This window comes from Callorhinchus milii, unplaced genomic scaffold, assembly GCF_018977255.1.
Source record: "Callorhinchus milii isolate IMCB2004 unplaced genomic scaffold, IMCB_Cmil_1.0 Scaffold15, whole genome shotgun sequence".
In the NCBI taxonomy this organism is placed as follows: domain Eukaryota; kingdom Metazoa; phylum Chordata; class Chondrichthyes; order Chimaeriformes; family Callorhinchidae; genus Callorhinchus; species Callorhinchus milii.
The window spans coordinates 16,137,078-16,154,709 of NW_024704756.1; the positions used below are offsets into that span (position 1 = coordinate 16,137,078).

Below are 17,632 nucleotides of genomic sequence, written 5' to 3' on the forward strand. Positions count from 1 at the left end.
CACACACACACACACACACAGACACACACACAAGACACACACACACAGACACACAGACAGACAGACAGAGGGTAAGACACAGACAGTGACAGAAAACCGGGACCTCCGGTAGGGTCTGTGTTCCCACAAGTGGCGACTTGTGGCTGCGTGTGAGTGAGGGGGAGAGGGTGAGAGGGAGAGGGGAGGGGGGGTGAGAGGGAGAGAGAGGGGGTGAGGAGAGAGGGGAGAGGGGGTGAGGGAGAGGGGAGAGGGTGAGAGAGAGGGGGAGGAGGGGTGAGGAGGAGAGGAGGGAGAGAGGGGTGAGGGAGAGGGAGAGGGAGAGGGGAGGGTGAGGAGTGGGGAGGAGAGGGAGAGGAGAGAGGAGGGGAGAGGGAGTGTCGGGGTCCGGGATGCGGCGCTGGGAGGTGGCGGCGCTGCTGGACTGGGCTTACGGGGGGGTGGACCCCCGGTTCCCCGGTAACGGCGGCCCGGAGTGCGCCGCCTTCCTGCCGCCCGGACAGCGCGGGGCCGAGACGGCGGCAGTGCTCGGTGTGTGTCTCCTCCCGACCGCCGCCGCCCTCCGGAGGCTCCGCCGCCGACCGCTGCCCCTCCCCCTCCCCCGCCCCGGGGGGCAGGGCCTGGGCCCCGGTACCGGCTCCGGTCCCGAGCGGCTGCTGATCGCCGCCCTCTGCCTCACCTTCGGGATCGAAGTGGGTTTCAAGTTCGCGACCAGAACCGTCATCTTCCTCCTGAACCCGTGTCATGTGGTCACCGCCATCCAGGCCAGTGGGGGTCTGTCTGGGTCTGGGTCTGGGGGGGTCTGGGGGGGTCTGTCTGGGTCTGGGGGGGGGTCTGTCTGGGTCTGGGTCTGGGTCGGGGGGGGGTCTGTCTGGGTCTGGGGGGTCTGTCTGGGTCTGGGTCTGGGGGGGGGGTCTGTCTGGTCTGGGTCTGGGGGGGTCTGTCTGGGTCTGGGGGGGGGTCTGTCTGGGTCTGGGGGGGTCTGTCTGGGGGTGGGGGGGGGTCTGTCTGGGTGTGGGTGGGTCTGTGTCTATGTCTGTCTGTGGGTCTGTGTCTGTCTGTGTCTGTGTGTGTATCTGTCAGTGTGTGTCTGTCAATGTGCGCGTGTGGTGTGTACGTGTGTGTACACGTGTGGTGTGTGTGTGCGCGTGTGGTGTGTGCATGTGGTGGGGTAGATGTGTGTGTGTGTGCGTGTGGTGTGTGCGTGTGTGTACATGTGTGGCGTGTGCGTGTGGTGTGCGTGTGGTGTGCGTGTGGTGTGGTGTGCGTGTGGCGTGCGTGTGGTGTGCGTGTGCGTGCGGGCGTGCACACACAGTGTCGCCTCTCCGTACCCGGGTGTCGAACACAGTCCCAAAGTGTATGTAATTCGAAAGTTACAGAAAGTGGGGGTTTGAAGCCGAGTACCGTCTCCGGCGTTCGATCCGCGAACGATGGGGGAATCTGTTTGAATGAGTTAAAAGCCGACGGTTTGGCTCCAGCCCTGTGGGGCCCATCTGTGGGGACAGCCGCGGGTGTGGGAATAACGGTTTATTTCACGGTACCACTCCCTTTGCGTTTGATAAAGCGCCGTCTTTTGTACTCACACCGGGACCTCCTCTACTGTAGAGTGGAGTGACTTTCTCTTTGTGGGCGAAACCCACAAACTCGCGCGCAGCAACGTCCCACAAACAGCCATGGAGTGAGCGAGCAACTTTACTTAGGGGATTGTTGGCCAGGACACAGGGGGGGGGGGGGGGAGACAGACAGATAGACAGAGAGACAGAGAGAGAGAGAGAACCCCCCCCCCCACCCTCATTTTTGAGTAGCGGAAGCTTTAACGTCCACCTCATCAGGCGCGGACGGGAGCTGGGGCTAACGTCTCATCCGAAGGACGGCACCTCTCCGACCACCCAACACTCCCCGGAGCGTCAGCTAAGGCTGTCTGATCCCAAGTCCCGATGTGGGGGGGTGGGGGGGAGACGACACGACTCGATCCCACAGCCTTCCGACTCGGAGGCGAGAGCGTGACACACAACAACAATGACACGCAAGAGGCCCGACCCCTGCCCTCAGCCCGAAAGCGAGGGTTCGGAATAGCCAGCGAAGCCTCCCATAAGCAACCCACACTGGAACGAGCCGTCTCCCCGGCGTCTCATTTACAGGCTCGTCTGAATTCCCCTCCACCAGAGAGGCTGCCTGGATTGCCTTCCAGTAAAAAAGTCATGAGCGTGTAACAAGAGCTCGCAGCGCCCTGACATATCCACTTCCCTTTTTCTCAGCGTTCCCACTTGAGCAGGCGGACGGAGAGCCTCGGGTTAAAGGTCTCACCCACCCGAAGGACGGGGCACCTCTGATAATGCAACACTTAGCCCTGGAACTTCAGCCAGGACCAGTGCGTGTGATCTCAGAGGCCCCTTTGACCCACAACCTTTCTGTCTCGGAGGTGAGAGTCCTACCCCCTGAGCCAGGCTCTGGCCTTGACAGCGAGTGGCAAACTTGACAGCTGAGGAGATCCTGTCCACTGACCTTCACACGCGGGTGCTTTTCTGGGTGGAGGAAATAGCGGGTGTGGGGGGTGGGGGAGGGGGTGTCGCTGACTATGATCCTAACTCAAACCCCGCGAGAGAATTGAGGTCATTTTCGCTACCCCTCTCGCTGTCCGCCTCCTCTTCGGCAATGCCCGATCCACTTGGTAGTTGCTCTTGCCTCTGGGTCAGAAGGTTCTGGGTTCAGACCCACCCACCCCCCACCCCTCCCAAATCCTACAACCCTCTCCCGGTGTCCTGGCCGACAATGCCCCTGGATTTACTGTGTCCCCGCTCAGGCCTTGTTTTTTTGTTGGTGGGATCGCGCTGCTTATTTTTGTCCCTAACACACACGGTCACTCGCACAGCAATTTCCCGCGAGGAGCTTTGAGATGGTTTGTCGTTTATAGGAGCGACGTGAATTGAAGTTCTGATTGTAACGCTGCACCATATCGCACACATCAACCAGAGCTGACTGACAACTGGTGTCACTGAGCTTCAGGGTTTCCTGCCTCTGTTTCAAGGCGTCTTCCTGTTATAGTCAATTTGTAGAGCAGATCCTGAGTGATAGAGGGAGTGTGTGCGTGTGCATGTGCGTGTTTGTGTGTGCTCAGTGTGTGACTGACCTATGATCTGAGTGTATTTAAGGTGTGTTGGCAGATTGCTCAATGCTGGTAAGTGCTTAGGGTTACCGTCATGAACGTGTGAAAACCACAGTCTCACTTTCCACTGCCCTTTCAGAGAAGTGGCCTTTAACCTCTTCCACCACCTGAGCCAAGGTATCCGCCTGGCGGCGCAGTTGGTAGAACTCTGGCCTTTGAGTCAGAAGGTTGTGGGTTCAAGCTCCTTGTTGGGTCTTTGAAACCCTTTAGGCTGACGCTCCAATACAATGTTGGAGGAAGTTGTCGTCATTCAGATTTGAGGTTAAACGAAGTTCCTGTTTGACTGTGCGCTGTTCAGGTGAACACTAAAGATGTCCCACATCACTACTGGAAAAGAGAAGGGAATTTCTCTCTCCCAGGTGTCCTGGCCGACAATTCCCCCAAATAAAATGGGTCACTCAAACGCTCCCGAGATGCCACCTGGCGTGAATGCCGCTATATAAATGCAAGGCTTTGTTGTAGTTGTTGTTGTTGTTCACGGTGGGTAGAGCGACTATCAGTAAAGTATGAAACAATGCTGAAACATCACTGAACATCACAGTTTGGACTCAGCACTTACGCTGTCGGGCGTTCTGCCCCAGATTTCCCAGCACATCACAGGAGGGTTGTCTGGCTTCTCGCTCTGGCTCACTGGGAGGCAATGGCTGCCAAGAACAAAGAAGGAAACTAACATCACCCACCCCATGGTGTCGGTCTTTGCTCGGCCTCAAATGATTACATTTTCGGGGACTAGAATGCGCCAGGTGTCAACCGTGTGCAAACACGGGAGCATTTTACTAATCCTCGCGTTGCATTAGAGAGCCTTTCACGTCGGGGAGGACGTCTCAAAGCGTGGGACAGGATTTTATTGTACACTGCAGTAAAGTGTCTTTCTCTGCCCTCCCCCAGCTTGGGCTCCCGAGGGGAGAGGGAGGGGGTCAGAGTTTATTGCTCGCAATCGTTGGCCTCGGCTCTGGTGCTTTGCGGTGACGACATCTGTCAGTGACAGCAGTGACTGGCAAAGCTCATGTGTTTACCTCCTCCTGCTCTTGTAGCCATCACAGAAGTCATTTGTGCTCCAGCTGCCCTGGGCTTTCTTTGCTGTCCCCCCAGTTTGTATTTTTATTCATAATAAAGAGGCAGCTTAACAATCGCCACTGTTCAGAGGGAGCCTCGTTCATCTTCAGATGAGATGTTAAATCGAGGTCCCATCTGCCTGTTCAGGTGGACGTTAAAGATCCCGCAGCGCTATTGGAAAAGAGAAGAGAGTTTCCCTCTCTCTCTCCTGGTGTCCGGGCCAACAATCTCTCAAATAAATTTGGTCACTCAATCCACGGCTGCTTGTGGGACGCTGCTGTGTGCAAATCGGCTGCCGTGTTTGGCCCACAAAAATACACAGTCACTCCACTTTGCAGTGTACCCTGTGAAGCGCTTTGAGACGTCTCATCATTGTGAGAAGGCAACAACAAAGGCACATTCGGGGGGTGGGTGGGGTGAGTGGGGGGAGAAATGTTCTGTTGCTCTGTTCATTGAGCGCGGGGAGCGTGTCAGTGTTCGTCTACAATGGGTGATCCCTTTACAAGCCGCGCTAAAAGATCTGTGACGTGGAGAGAGAAAGAGAGAGAGGGAGCAGAATAGTCCCCGTTGTTGAGGCAGGGCAGAGACAGATTTGCTCCGCAGCTGGCTTGTGATAGTAGCTGACACTGGGTGACAAATTGGCTGCCGTGTTTCGCCCCAAAAATATACAGTCACTCCACTTTACAGCATATCCTGTGAAGCGCTTTGGGAAGTGACGCGGTGCTGTATCGAATGCAAGCAATATTATTATTATTATTGTTAGAAATCCTAGTGCTTTGGAGTGTTGCGTCAGGAAGTTCTGTTCGTGCGATTCCCAAAACGTTCACAATGGTTTGTTTTTTTAAATAAAAAGTAAAAATATGTATATTTTTAATTGCAGATCTTTCTCCTTGTCTGGCCTCCCGGCAGAGTTGCTCTGATCGTCTTCAGGTAAGGAACGGAACAAGGTTTCTCTTTATTTATTCCCTTACGGTGTCATCGGTCTGGCTCAGTCTGTAGCCCACTTGCCTCGGGGTCAGAAGGGTTAAACCCCCCTCCCACCTCCCCCACATTTTACATTATCCTCGTCCTTCGGATAAGAAGTTAAACCGAGGTTCTGTCTGTGCTGTGGTCAGGTGGATGTTAAAGATCCCGTGACACTGTTCGAGAAGAGAAGGGAGTTTTCCTCTCTCCCTCACAAAGTGTGTTAGCCGACAATTCCCCAGAGAGTGGGGGAAAAAAATTAGTCGATGATTTCACAGCTGTATGTGGGACATCGCTGAGAACAAGTTAGCTGCTGTATTTTCCCATAAGATACCCATCTGCCGCACTTTACAGGCGGGAGGTTGTGTGGAATACGATAAACAATGTCAACACTGACCCCCCCTCCCCACCCACCACCATCACCACCTTGATCTCCTGTTTCACCGATCTCTGGTGATCAGTCTTCCGTATTGGAACGACAAGTTAGAACACACGGAATTCCACAATCCCGCCCGGAATTTGTAAGTTAGTGCAGACACATAAACTCGGTACGTGTAGCTCGTTGGATGATTCACAGAAATTCCGATCGGGTTGTCCAACATAACGAGGCAGGGCACAGCTTGTAATTCCTCCCGCGCCAGTTCGCGTGGACGTTAAGGATCCCGCGAAGCTGTCGGAAAAGAGAGAGTTCTCTCCACCTGAAATGGGCTTCAGGTTTAACGTCTCACCCCGAAGGACAGCAAGTCCCAACAGTGCTTCCCCCCCACAGCTCCCCCAGCACAGCCCTGGAAGGTTCACCTGGCCCAACGAGTTCAAATCCCGATGATAATAATTACAATAGTAATAATCCCTGCATTCGACACAGCACCTTGTCACGTCGTTGAGATGTCTCAAAGTGCTTCATAGAATATTCTGTAAAATGGAGTGATTGTGTATTTTGTGGTTGAAACGCGGCAGCCAACAATAAACAATATTACTGCTTGTAATAAACCTCGCATTTGAGCAGGAGACACTGGGACAGTGTACATTAAATCTGATTGATGCTCCCACCTCACCCCCCCCCCACCTCACCCCCCCCCCCCCACCTCACCCCCCCCCCCACCCATCCTGGATGGCTCTGCCCTTGTGATGGATTACCTTGTGGTTGTCAGTAACTTCCTCTCTTGTTGTCAGGCTGCAGATGCACATGCTGAATGGAGCTTTGCTGGCACTACTGTTCCCTGTAGTTAACACCAGGCTGGTGAGTACAGCACATCAGGTCAATGTCTCCTGCGTCTCCACATCGATGTGATGTTGTTGTTGTTGTTGTTTGCCTGGCTCCCAGCTTTACCATCGCTCTGCGGCTCCACTGAAACCTTCCGATCTTCTTCCGTTTGAAATTCTGTCCCTCGAAGAAATTTCGAAACACCGGATCAATGACGATACTATTGATAATAATAATCCTTGCATTTAATACAGCACCTTATCACATCGTTGAGGCGTCGCGAAGCGTTTCACAGGACATCGTGTGAAATGGATTGACTGTGTATTTTTGTGGGCAGAACGTAGCAGCGTCGCCACAAACAGTCGTGGATTGAGTGACCACATTTTTGAAACGTATTTATCATTGCTAATGCTAATTTGTATCTAAATAGCACCTTATGTGGTATAAACATCTCAAAGCGCTTTTCAAAATATTATTGTTTAGCCATAAAAGTGGAAGCTATAATAATAATAATAATAATCCTATAAGGTGCAAATGGTTACACAGGAATACACAGCAGCTAAGCTCCTTCCACCGTGTCTCGTAAACGATAATGATCCTTGCCTGTGATACAGCGTCTTTCTGGTCAGGATGATGTCTTGTTGAGCAGTGAGTGTCAGGGGTAGATCTGGATGACAAATGGAATCTAAACCAGGATAACTGGGAGAAAGACCGACGTTTATATGTAGGCCAGAAGTCTGACCTTTCTCACATCCCGCCAACTCACATCCACAGCCGCTGCTGTAACATGCGTCTCAGCAGTCCGTACGCACATTATATTGGTGGAGACGTGACGGTGTGTCTGGGGAGTTGTTGGCCGAGATGCCTTGAAGAAACTCCCTTCCCTTAGTGATCAGTGCATGGAATGTCGTGAGAGTTTTACCCTCCATTTATCTGCAGGACCTCAATTTAACCCCCCCATCCAAACGGCAACTTCGACAATACACTACACCCTCTCCACCCCCCCCCCACCCCACCCCACCCACTCTGAGCGGAAAACTCTGGATGTTTGTGTTTCGAACCCAGTAGTGTGGGTGAGTCAATAACCGAGCAATGATGGTACAGGAAAAATTCTGCTTTTACTATCTGCTGTGTATAAGATAACGGACCCGCTGTGGCTTTAAGAGACCACAAATGTTTTTCTGTTACTAAGAACTATTCTTATCTGGGGGATTGTCAGCCAGATACTCACTTCTCTTACTCGAATACCGCCCTGTAATCTTTAATGCCCACCCAAATAGGCACAGACAGGCCTCAGCTTAACATCTTATCTGAAGGAGGCATCTCCGACAACACGTTGAAGTGTCAGCTGTGGTTAAGGTTTAGTGTTAAGACTGAACGTAGAATTTTACCAAAATTGGGCCCGATTAAATCCCAAGACAATGGTCTTAAGACCGTGGCTAAGAACTGAGGCTAAGACTGTGAGATATTGTGAGGCTTTGGAGGTGAAATGGAGAATGTTGGCAAGAATAAACTAGGTTAATACGGGATGTACATCGCCATGAGTCTCGGCGCTACGTTACCGCTCTCCAACGGTGGAAATCTGCTGCTAGTTAGAGACCTATTATATGCGCCAAAGACTTTGACCCCACATCGCTGAGCAGAGAGCAGATGTCATCGGGATTTGAGAGCAGAGAGCGCTGCTCTGAGCCCAGCCTTGGCTGGTGATTAAAAAATCAAAAGCTGTAACTGAGTTTCAGATCACACAGAGCGGATTAGGGTTTGTGTTCTTCGCATCAGTGAGATCGGACTCCAAAGCTTTCACCATGATTATTTTTCTGTGAGGCCACAGGGGATTAACGAGATTGAGGGAGGGAATGTGAATGGCAACCTTACGCAAGTAGGTTTTCTCATTCATCTCAGCTTCAAAAATGCAGCAATAAGGCCCCCACCCCCCCACCCCGGCTGTGATCCGCATTCACCCTATCAAAACGTCTCCAATAACGTTAAACACATCTATCAGTCTTTGCTGCAAGGTGTTTGCCTATTGATAAGGTTGCTCATAGTCCCTTTGCCTCACTCCTCCTTTGCCTCCTTCCAAGACCCTCCTCTTCGACTGTGCCTTTGGTCACCCTCCTACCCCCCCACCCTCCCTGATCCCAAACCCCGAACTCGCGGCCAAATCCCTGACTGTCCAGCGCCTTGAGACGACCTCCTGCTGTGAAAGGCCATGTGTAAGTGTAAGTGTCATTTGTTGCTGATGAGGTAGGTCTGTTCACAGTGCTGTCATTGACCCCCACGCCATGCACAATCCGATCCAGCCCTGAACCTTCATAGCAAAGGCCAGCAGTGAGAGAGACTGACTGCACAGCACAGCCCTGATCATATGAATTGACTGGGTATTTTGTAGGTGAAACGTGGCAGCCAACTGCGCAAAGCAGCGTCCCACAAACACGACAGTAAATGTGGTTAAGTGCTGCAAAACAGATCTGTTGCTGAGCGGGAAGTATCACCTCCCCCCCCTTTTAGCCCTTGATTCGCAGTTGACTAAATTCCTTCTGGAGTTATTATTGACGCCTGAGAGTTAGATGAACTAATTTCCTTTTATAGTTCTGCCAGTTCTGTATTTTCACTGTGATTTTTGGGTTGGCTTTGGTGTACGTCCTGCTGTTTTTTGTGGTGTAGAGCTACAGCGAATTAAATTGTGCCATTGTGCATCTGTCGTCGTTAAACTACCCGGAACAAGGATAAGGGAAGGTCTTTCAGTTGCACTGTGAAAGGGAAGCTCAAAGGGGAAGTAAGATTGCACTTCCAGAGATAGAGGAACAAGATGAGGAGGGGGAGAATGGGAGAGCAGGTCAAACCTACCCCCCCTCTGGTCAGAGAAATGGTTCCCGTGTGTATGTGGCGCACGGATTAGAACCTGTCAACAATAGAACAATAAAGTATTGTTTCGCGTCAGGAAGGCGTCGCAAAGTGCTTCAGAGGAATTACCGTAGGACGGCGGTGACTGTATTTTATAGGCAAACACGGCAGCCAACCAATTTACACACAGCAGCGCTCCTGCAAACAGCAGTGATACGGAAGGCAATAACGACGTGCATTTACATAGCGCCCGTCACGTGGAGTAGCCTCTCGAGGCAGTTCAGACCAGCGTTATCTGAGGGATTTGATTGTCGGACAGGACGCGGAGAAGAGCTCCTCCATTTAGAGTAGAGTCGGGCAGAGCAGAGAGAGCAGAGCCTGTGTTTGGGAATGTCGGGACTCCTGCTCAGCCCGTTCAACAACAATAACAACAACGTGCGTTTATATAGCTCTGTGTTCACAACAGACGCTGGACTGAATCCTCCTCATCCTTCTTCTCCTGCAATGTCTGAGCACCAGGAAGCAAGTCGCTGGGAGCTTTCACTGTTGCCATAGGATGACCACAAGGTTTTTGTTTCCCATTCAGCCATCTGTTTACAGCCCTCGTGAGAGGCATTGATTAAACCCCCGGGGGGAGGGGAGGGGGAACTCTGCATGTCGGAGGTGCCGTCCCTTTCAGAAAGAGAATGTAAGCCGACATCTGCTGGGACACACAGCGTGTCGAACATTCCCGTTGGAAATAGAGACGGGATTTTCTCCCGGAGTGTTGGCCAGCAATCCTCTGTGGATTAATCGATCGATCACGTGGTGGCTGTTTCAGGGCCTGTACTGTGCACAAAATGACTGCTGCGTCCCATCCCTTTATAAAACAGTCACCAACACTTGCCGTTAGTACTCTGTGACACGCTTTGAGACATTTCAGGGCTACATCCAACGCAGAAACTCGTGGAGTATAAATACCGGCGCGGACTGGTTGGACTGAATGGCCAGTCTCGCTGCTGTACAGGATATGAATGTGTTCGGTTACTGATCAGGAGTCAGATTGTTGGGACATCTCTCAAAGGCGAGAAATTACTGTTTTAAAGTTGCATCATCGCGAGCTCTAGTGGCAAAGGCTCCAGGAATTGAATCTTGAGAGTCATTTCCAGCAGCGGTTTGTTGCAAGACCTGGGTCACCTCCTGGGCTGAAGCCTCTGCCTGTGACAGATGGAGTGTGAGCTGATAGCACTTTTTGATGGGCAGAGATTAGCTCAGGCACAGCCCCCTGTGAGGTGGTGGGGGGTGAAGAGATAGGCCTTGGCTTTGCCCTCTGAACCCCGTGTTGGAAGGGCAGCCAGACATTGAGGTGATCAACAGCAGAGAGGGAGAGAGGGCAGAACAAATGAATCATAGTGAATCCTGTTAACACACACGGTGCTCGCACACTCTCACAGCAACATTGCTTCCACTGATGAAAGGATATCATTCATTGTTCTGTGCCGGAGCAGCTGGGACTCTATTTTTTCCATTATACAAGCCGTCTGCAGTGTAAACAGAACAAGTGTGCGGAGGATAAACACTATAACCATGAGACAAACTGGGGCTCTTCAGTCCTGAGAGAAATCATCTTAGCGTGTGAAATTTTAAACGGGATTAAATAAAGGTAAACCTAGAACAATAGTAATAATAATAATCCTTGCAATTTGATATAGCACCTTATCACGTCTTTGAGACCTCTCAAAGCCCCTTCACAGAATACACTGTAAAGTGAATTTTTTAATAAATACTTTAGGTCGCACCAAGATGGGAGAAGAAGATCTAGGGTTAGAGTTTCAAAGGGCAATTGCATGACCGACACCAGCAAGAGTTTTTTTTTTCTTTACGCAGAGGAAAGGTGGTTGACAAAGGGTGGTTTGGTGTCCATTTGTAGGCCTCTGTGGTTTAATGTGTGCGCTTGTGAGAAGCGGTTGGTTTTAATGTCTCTTTCTCTCTTCCTGTTCCCAGCTCCCCTTCGAGTTGGAGGTGTATTATATCCAGCACATCATGTTGTACATCGTACCAATCTACCTGCTTTGGAAAGGAGGTAAGCAACAGCAACACAAGAGATATTCTGGGCAATATTCCAACGTTGCGAAGGGCAAAGTGCTTTGTTGGCCACATGTAATTGATGAAACCTATTACTTTGATAGATGCAGCTTTAATTAAGGGGTAATTTCCACCCTTGGCATTGAGCCATGCTGGACGACTGGCCCTGGGCACAGGGGAGGGGGTGGTATTGGGATGGGAGAAAGCAAATTGAATCTTCTAGAAACATAGGAATTAGGAGCAGGAGTAGGCCATTCGGCCCCTCGAGCCTGCCCCATCATTCAATAAGATCATGGCTGATCTTCTCACCTAACTCCATCTGCCCGCCTTATCCCCATATCCCTTAATCCCTCTATCCTTCAGAAAAAGGATTCTCGTGCCTGTCTCATGTTCTGGTCTGTTCGGGTTGATTGAGCGACAGGGTCAAGGCCAGAGAATGGTGGGGTCTGCGACCCAATGGATCCACTCAGCCTCTCTGGGGGTTTATCTGCCTGAGACTTGGCCTGAGATGTAGTCCTTCTGTTGACATTGGTCTCAGTGTTGCTCTCACCGGCCTTTCCCACTTGACTGGTGCAGTAGCGCCACCCGGTGGCCACTTGCGAGCACTGCTGCCGTTGCAGGTCTGCGGTGGTGCGCACATCCACAAATGCTGAGCTGTTTGTCCTCACGTTCCCTCTATCTCTGTGTGGGACACAATCTCACTTGTATCGAGGCCTTTCACCTGCAACACATATTCCTGTAAGGAAAGGCAGTTGTTTGCATTTGCAATTTGAAGTCTTTTTCTTTTAAAGCGTGCGGTGGGGGGGGGGGGTGGGGTTAGGTTTGGGGGTCTGGGGCTGGGGGAGTGAAAGCTGACCTAAAGCACGACCAAAGAGCACGGCCTTGAGAAGGAATTTGGACTTGGGCGAAGGAAGGAAGGAGCGAAATTCCACCAGATTCCCCTATAAATATAGCTGTCTTAAAACGCTTCACAGTTAACTGCTATCAAAAGTAAGGGGTTAGTGAAAGTGACGCACTGTCAAAGAGCCGGCACAGACTCGATGGGCCGAATGGCCTCCTTCTGTGCCGTAACACTCTATGAATCAATGAAAAAAAAAAGTAATGACTGTGTATTTTGTGTCAGCGCGCAGAATTGTCCCGCAAACAGCCACGAAGCGAAGAACCAATTTGATCTGGGGATTGTTGGCCAGGACACCGAGAGAAAGTTCTCTGCATTACCTTGAAACTGTCCTGGGGAAGATGTGGGTCCCAAGCCCCATGCAGGGACTTTGACCTGGAACTCAGCCTGGAGCGCGAGTTCACAGTCCCGACGCGGGGACTTGGACTCACATCTTTCTGACACTGGGACAAGAGTGTTACCAACTGAGCCAGAACTTCAGGTTTAAACCCCACTCCGCTGTTCTTTCTAAAAAAAAAACAATTGAATGGCATTTCGAAAGAAAGGAGGAGAGAGAGAGAGTGAGAGCGAAAAAGAAATAAATTTTACAGCACAGAGAAAGGCCATTGCATTGAATGAAAAATTATAAAATAAGAGTGAAAGATCTTTCCTTTTTGATCATTTATTTTTATCTCTTGCCTGGTTTAAATCAGGTTATAAATAGATCGCTCCCAAGGGCTCCTCCTTTCTCTCCGGTCCACAATGAGTCACTGACTCGGGAGAAGACACAGTGACAATCAAAACAAAACCAGCCATTCATTCTCCTTAAGGAGAGGAGGCTCTGACCTAGTTGTAGGACATTGAACAGCCAGAACACATTGGATATGAATTCATGATCGGCCTCATTGTGTTATACTAAACAAGCTATGCTTTCCATTTGTCAGGGTGCCAGTTTGGCTCAGTTTTCCCTCTGTTGCCTGGGGCCGGTGGGGGGGTGAAGGTGGTGGTGGATCTTGCCTTGGGTCAGAGCTCCTCGCCATGGCACAGTTTCAAGTTAATGCAGGGAGTATTCCACTGTCGCCAACATTTCGGCAACTCCCCCCCCCACTCCTGTTAATAAGACTACAAATAATAATAATCCTTGCATTTGATACAGTGCCTCATCATGTCTTCGAGACGTCTCAAAGCGCTTCACAGAATATACTGTAAAGTGAATTGACTATACATTTTTGGGGAAAACACGGCAGTCAGTTGTGCCCAGCAGCGTCCCACAAACAGTCGTGCGTATGCAGTCACTACACGGCAAAGTCCTGCCAAGAGTTTTCAGAGGGCTCGATGACGTGATAAGGTCCTGTATCAAACGTAAACTGTTGTCCATTTTATTAATATAAATAACACAGCACACACACAAACAAATCCAAATCTCACTCTACAGTCCAAAGTCAGGGGATTACTTTAACAGCATAATGTACTTCTAGGTCCCGAAAAGGATTTTTTTCTTTTTTTTAGGATTTTGTTTCCCCCCAAGCTAGGGTTTCTTAATTAAGAAATGCCGCAAAATTGACCCAGTTTTTTTTTTAAAAGAGAGTGATCCGTTTTGCAAAGCACTGAGTGCTGGGAGTGCGAGTGCTGATTAATCCCCTTCGTATGAAGGAAGACATTGTGCCGGGAAAAGCTCCTTTATCTTCATTCGAGCAGAGCCCTGTGGGCAATCGAGGGCGAGGCGATGTGGGTTTGAACTCCCAAGGGGTTGGCGTCTCTTCTGGGTCGTGTTATGTAGCCCGTGGCGTGATGTAGTGGGGAGCATGAGCCAGGCAAAATATTTCGTGCCAGTGCGTTTGTTCCTCTGCTGTCTCTCACTGCAATCTGGGCTGTGTGTCCTCCCGAGGAGGATGGCCCATGGATTAACTCCATTTGGGGGGAAAAAAAACTCATAAGGCCTGAATTCCACAAGCTCCCAGGACCATCACTCGTTAAGGATAAAAAACTAAATCCCCCTGTTGTCTGGTGTAAAGAGCAGTAAATCACAGGATTGATGCGCTATGTATGTGGTGGCTGTGGTGGGAGGAGATGGTGCAAAGGATTAACAGATTGGAAGCTCGTGAAGGTTTTGCTATAACATGTTGACGCTTAACACATCAGGCGTTAATGAGGATCAGTATGGCGCAGTTTGATAGCCCACTCACCTCTGGGTCAAATATGTGTAAACATGAGGCGGTTTAGAATAGCGAACGGCAATTTCAGGATAGACACCAAGACGTTATTTACTCTTCTCTATCTAGGGTCTAATTAATGGCTGGAATGGGTTACCAGGAAAGGTGGTTGAGGCCAGGACACTGGACTCATTTAAAACACACAGCCTGACGCTGTGATGGGAGAACAGGAGGGTGGGCATTCTGGAAAGCTGAGATCAGTTGGGACGAAGGTCCTTCTTCATCCGAACCAAACTTGTAATCTTAGGTGGTCTTGAGTGTGAGTGTGTGAGTGAATAGAGCCGTAGAAATTTACAGCACAGAAGAAGACCATTCGGCCCACCGTGTCTGTGCTGGCGTTTTTAAAGAGTAATCCTCCCTGTTCCATTTACCTGCCTTTACTCCATATCCCTGTAGCTTACTCCCTTTTAGATATCCATCTAGTCCCATTTGGAAAGCTAATGTATGCGCTTGTGTGTGAACGTGAGGGCATTTGTGTGCGAATGAACATGAGTTGAACGGGTATGTACCCGTGAGAGTCAGTACGTACAGAGTCAGATGGGGTTGAGGTGATGGACTAGAAGACAAGTGGCACCCAGTCCTCGCCAGACTCTGCACTGCACAGTTTGGGAAGCCGCCAATTTCTCAGCAGAGCCTGACCTTCAGGAGACTATTCACCGAGTCTCCGTCTCTGTGGAACTTGAATATAAGCACCTGTGAGCGATTGTTTAGGGAACACGCCAGATTGCTGATTTATACAGCTTCCCAGTCATTACGGCAGCGATATTTTACAGTGCATAATGCATTGGGAACAAATGCTGCCCTGATGAGTTAGTGCGTAGGTGAAATCTTTACAGCTGCCACTCCTACAACTGAGAGTCTGTGTGTGTGTGCAGTTTGGAGCACTCTTGCCTGAGTCAGAAGGTTGTGGGATCAAGCGCCATGTTAGGACTTGGAACTCGTCAGGTCTAAGCTGACATTCCAGTGCAAGGGGTGGGGTGGGGCTGCATTGTTGGATGTGCTTTGAGATGGAAAGAGTTACATCAAATGCAAATATTTATTAACATGAAGTCCGGGGATGGGGAGGATGTTTGCCCATGTGGCCAGTCATTAATTGGACCATTGCCAGGCATAGCCATTCAGACCGCCATAATAATGATCACCTATAATTAACACGTTGACCCCTCTTTAAAGGGACACTGTTTAAATAATTTTTTTTAAATACATTTTTGAAAATACTCTCCTCCCCTGAAGGTGATAACTCACACTCCGCTCCCTACACGTTACCCTGGTATTTGGGCTAAGGACCAGTCTTCACATGTGCGAGTGAGGCTGTGGAGGAATACGCATTCCTTTGATCAACACGATTGAGGCTGGAATTGAAGCCGGAGACTTTCTTTATCTGTGTGTGTGGCTCAGTTCCACATCAGATAGCGACTCATCATAACTGCACTGAGCGTATATTACTTGAATTGGTTGTTAGCCAAAGGCAATTTACCAATTGTGCCAAAACCTCAATACAGTTGGAAGGTGCCAGTGGTCATCAATGATCAGAATTGTAATAAATGATTGACTTTCTCTTTTAATAAGTTACCTTACACACTGCTTTCTCTCTGGCTCTCCAGGTGTGTATAAACCTGAGCCGTTGGGTGACCTTTGGTGGGCTGTTCTCTCCACCGGCCTCCTCTTCCTGTATCATTTTAGCTTTCTACAGATCCTGGCTCTGGTGAGTACAGCAAAACGGTCTCCCCAGCACACCAGCAAAATATCTAAATTGGAAGGGTGGGAGAGAGAAAATAATGGCTCGTCACATCCTCTGATGCAGTACCAGATGCACAGCAACATCGCAGGGTACATTGCACATGTCAGTGAGTGATTAGGCATAATCATAATTTGGTTGCCACCCAAATATTCTTTCAACGCTGTCTTTCTTACCCTCTTCCCCCCACCACCGATTCCCATTCTTCTGCAGGAGTTGACCTTCCTCTTGCGGGGTTTTATTGAGGGAGTGGGGAAGGAAAGACGCTGTAGTTTTAAGTTTGCAATTAAGGGAATTAAGACCAGAATTGAAAAAAGAAAAAAAAATCTGAACTGGCGGTAGGAAAAGGATGGGGGTTGGGGTTGGGACTGAACACAAACCACAGCTCCGTTGGAAGAATTCCTTCCACCATTCTATCCTCCTAGGCTGGTTCCTCTAACCTTCCCCAAAACATCTCATCACCGTCTCTCTCTCTGTGTGGTTTATTTTTAAGATGACGGAAGTCAATCTGAACAACATGCTGTGCCCTGCCGTGTCAGACCCCTTCTATGGCCGCTGGTATAGGATTTGGGCATCGGGGCATCAGGCCCTGATGACGATGACCCACGGGAAGCTAGTCACCCTCTTGTTCTATGCGGTGGCTCCTGCCTACAGGTACCTGGTGGACATGGTCAAGCTTCCAATCAAGAAAATACTGTGAAATGATTATCACTGGACTTACCTGGTGAGAATTGTGTGTGTACATGAGGGGAGGTATAGACAACTTCTTTTAAATTGGCCATTATGTTATTGCTGGCAAAATAGTGGCCTTAAGGGATCTTTATCTAATATCATCGTGTACGTAATTGAAAAAAGTGTTCTTTACAATTAATTTTTTAGTTTTTAAGAGGATCTGGAAAAAAAGTTAAAGCATAGAAACAAGTTAGTCAATTCCTCTTCTCCAGCCCTCAATCTCCGTGGTGTATATACACACCTTGCAAAGTATTCATTAAAGACAAAATCAAATATTAATTATATACCGTCTCCTCCCCCACCACCAAACACACAAAGTATGGGGGGGGGGGGGGGGGGGGGAATGGGGGAGAGAAGAGAGAGTGCATCACATTAGTGTTTGATTTTGATGTTTGATATATTGTTACTCCACACACTCCATGAAGTAGGAATTGATCCAGTTGGTTCAATTTAAAAATTTCAGTGTCATCCTGACCCCAAACAGGTAGTTAATTCCCCACTAGCACGTTAAAATGATGAAACCTAATGGAGGGTTGAGAGAGGACTGAAAGGCACGGCTGGAGTATAAGAAGCCAATTTGCCTATTTAGCGATGGACACATGTTCCCAGTACTCAAGGTTGCCCCGCTCGGGGCACCACCAAGACTTTTGGTAGAGATGTGTTGTGTGTGCGCGTATATATATATATATGTGCTGTTGTCTCACCCTAACCCTGGGTTTGTTGGATGGATGACTAATATGGCTGCGTACAGTAAATAAGTCAACATTTTAGTGCTTGC

General features: G+C 49.6%; 1 protein-coding gene across 1 annotated transcript; it reads left to right on the plus strand.

The window, feature by feature from the left end:
- The first annotated feature begins 378 nt into the window (after positions 1-378).
- LOC103178908 (transmembrane protein 164) lies at positions 379-17,245 on the plus strand. The gene is made up of 6 exons (XM_042340580.1): positions 379-761; positions 5,100-5,149; positions 6,356-6,422; positions 11,214-11,292; positions 15,989-16,089; positions 16,616-17,245. The coding sequence occupies exons 1-6, from the start codon at positions 390-392 to the stop codon at positions 16,820-16,822; spliced, it is 876 nt and encodes a 291-aa protein (XP_042196514.1). The 5' UTR covers positions 379-389; the 3' UTR covers positions 16,823-17,245.
- Positions 17,246-17,632: the final 387 nt, after the last annotated feature.

Bases quoted from the DNA above. Each gene is read 5' to 3' on its own strand.
- LOC103178908 (XM_042340580.1), top strand. From the start codon at position 390: ATGCGGCGCTGGGAGGTGGCGGCGCTGCTGGACTGGGCTTACGGGGGG. The intron at 762-5,099 runs GCCAGTGGGGGT...TTTTAATTGCAG, and splicing joins ATGTGGTCACCGCCATCCAG to ATCTTTCTCCTTGTCTGGCC. The intron at 11,293-15,988 runs GTAAGCAACAGC...CTGGCTCTCCAG, and splicing joins CTACCTGCTTTGGAAAGGAG to GTGTGTATAAACCTGAGCCG.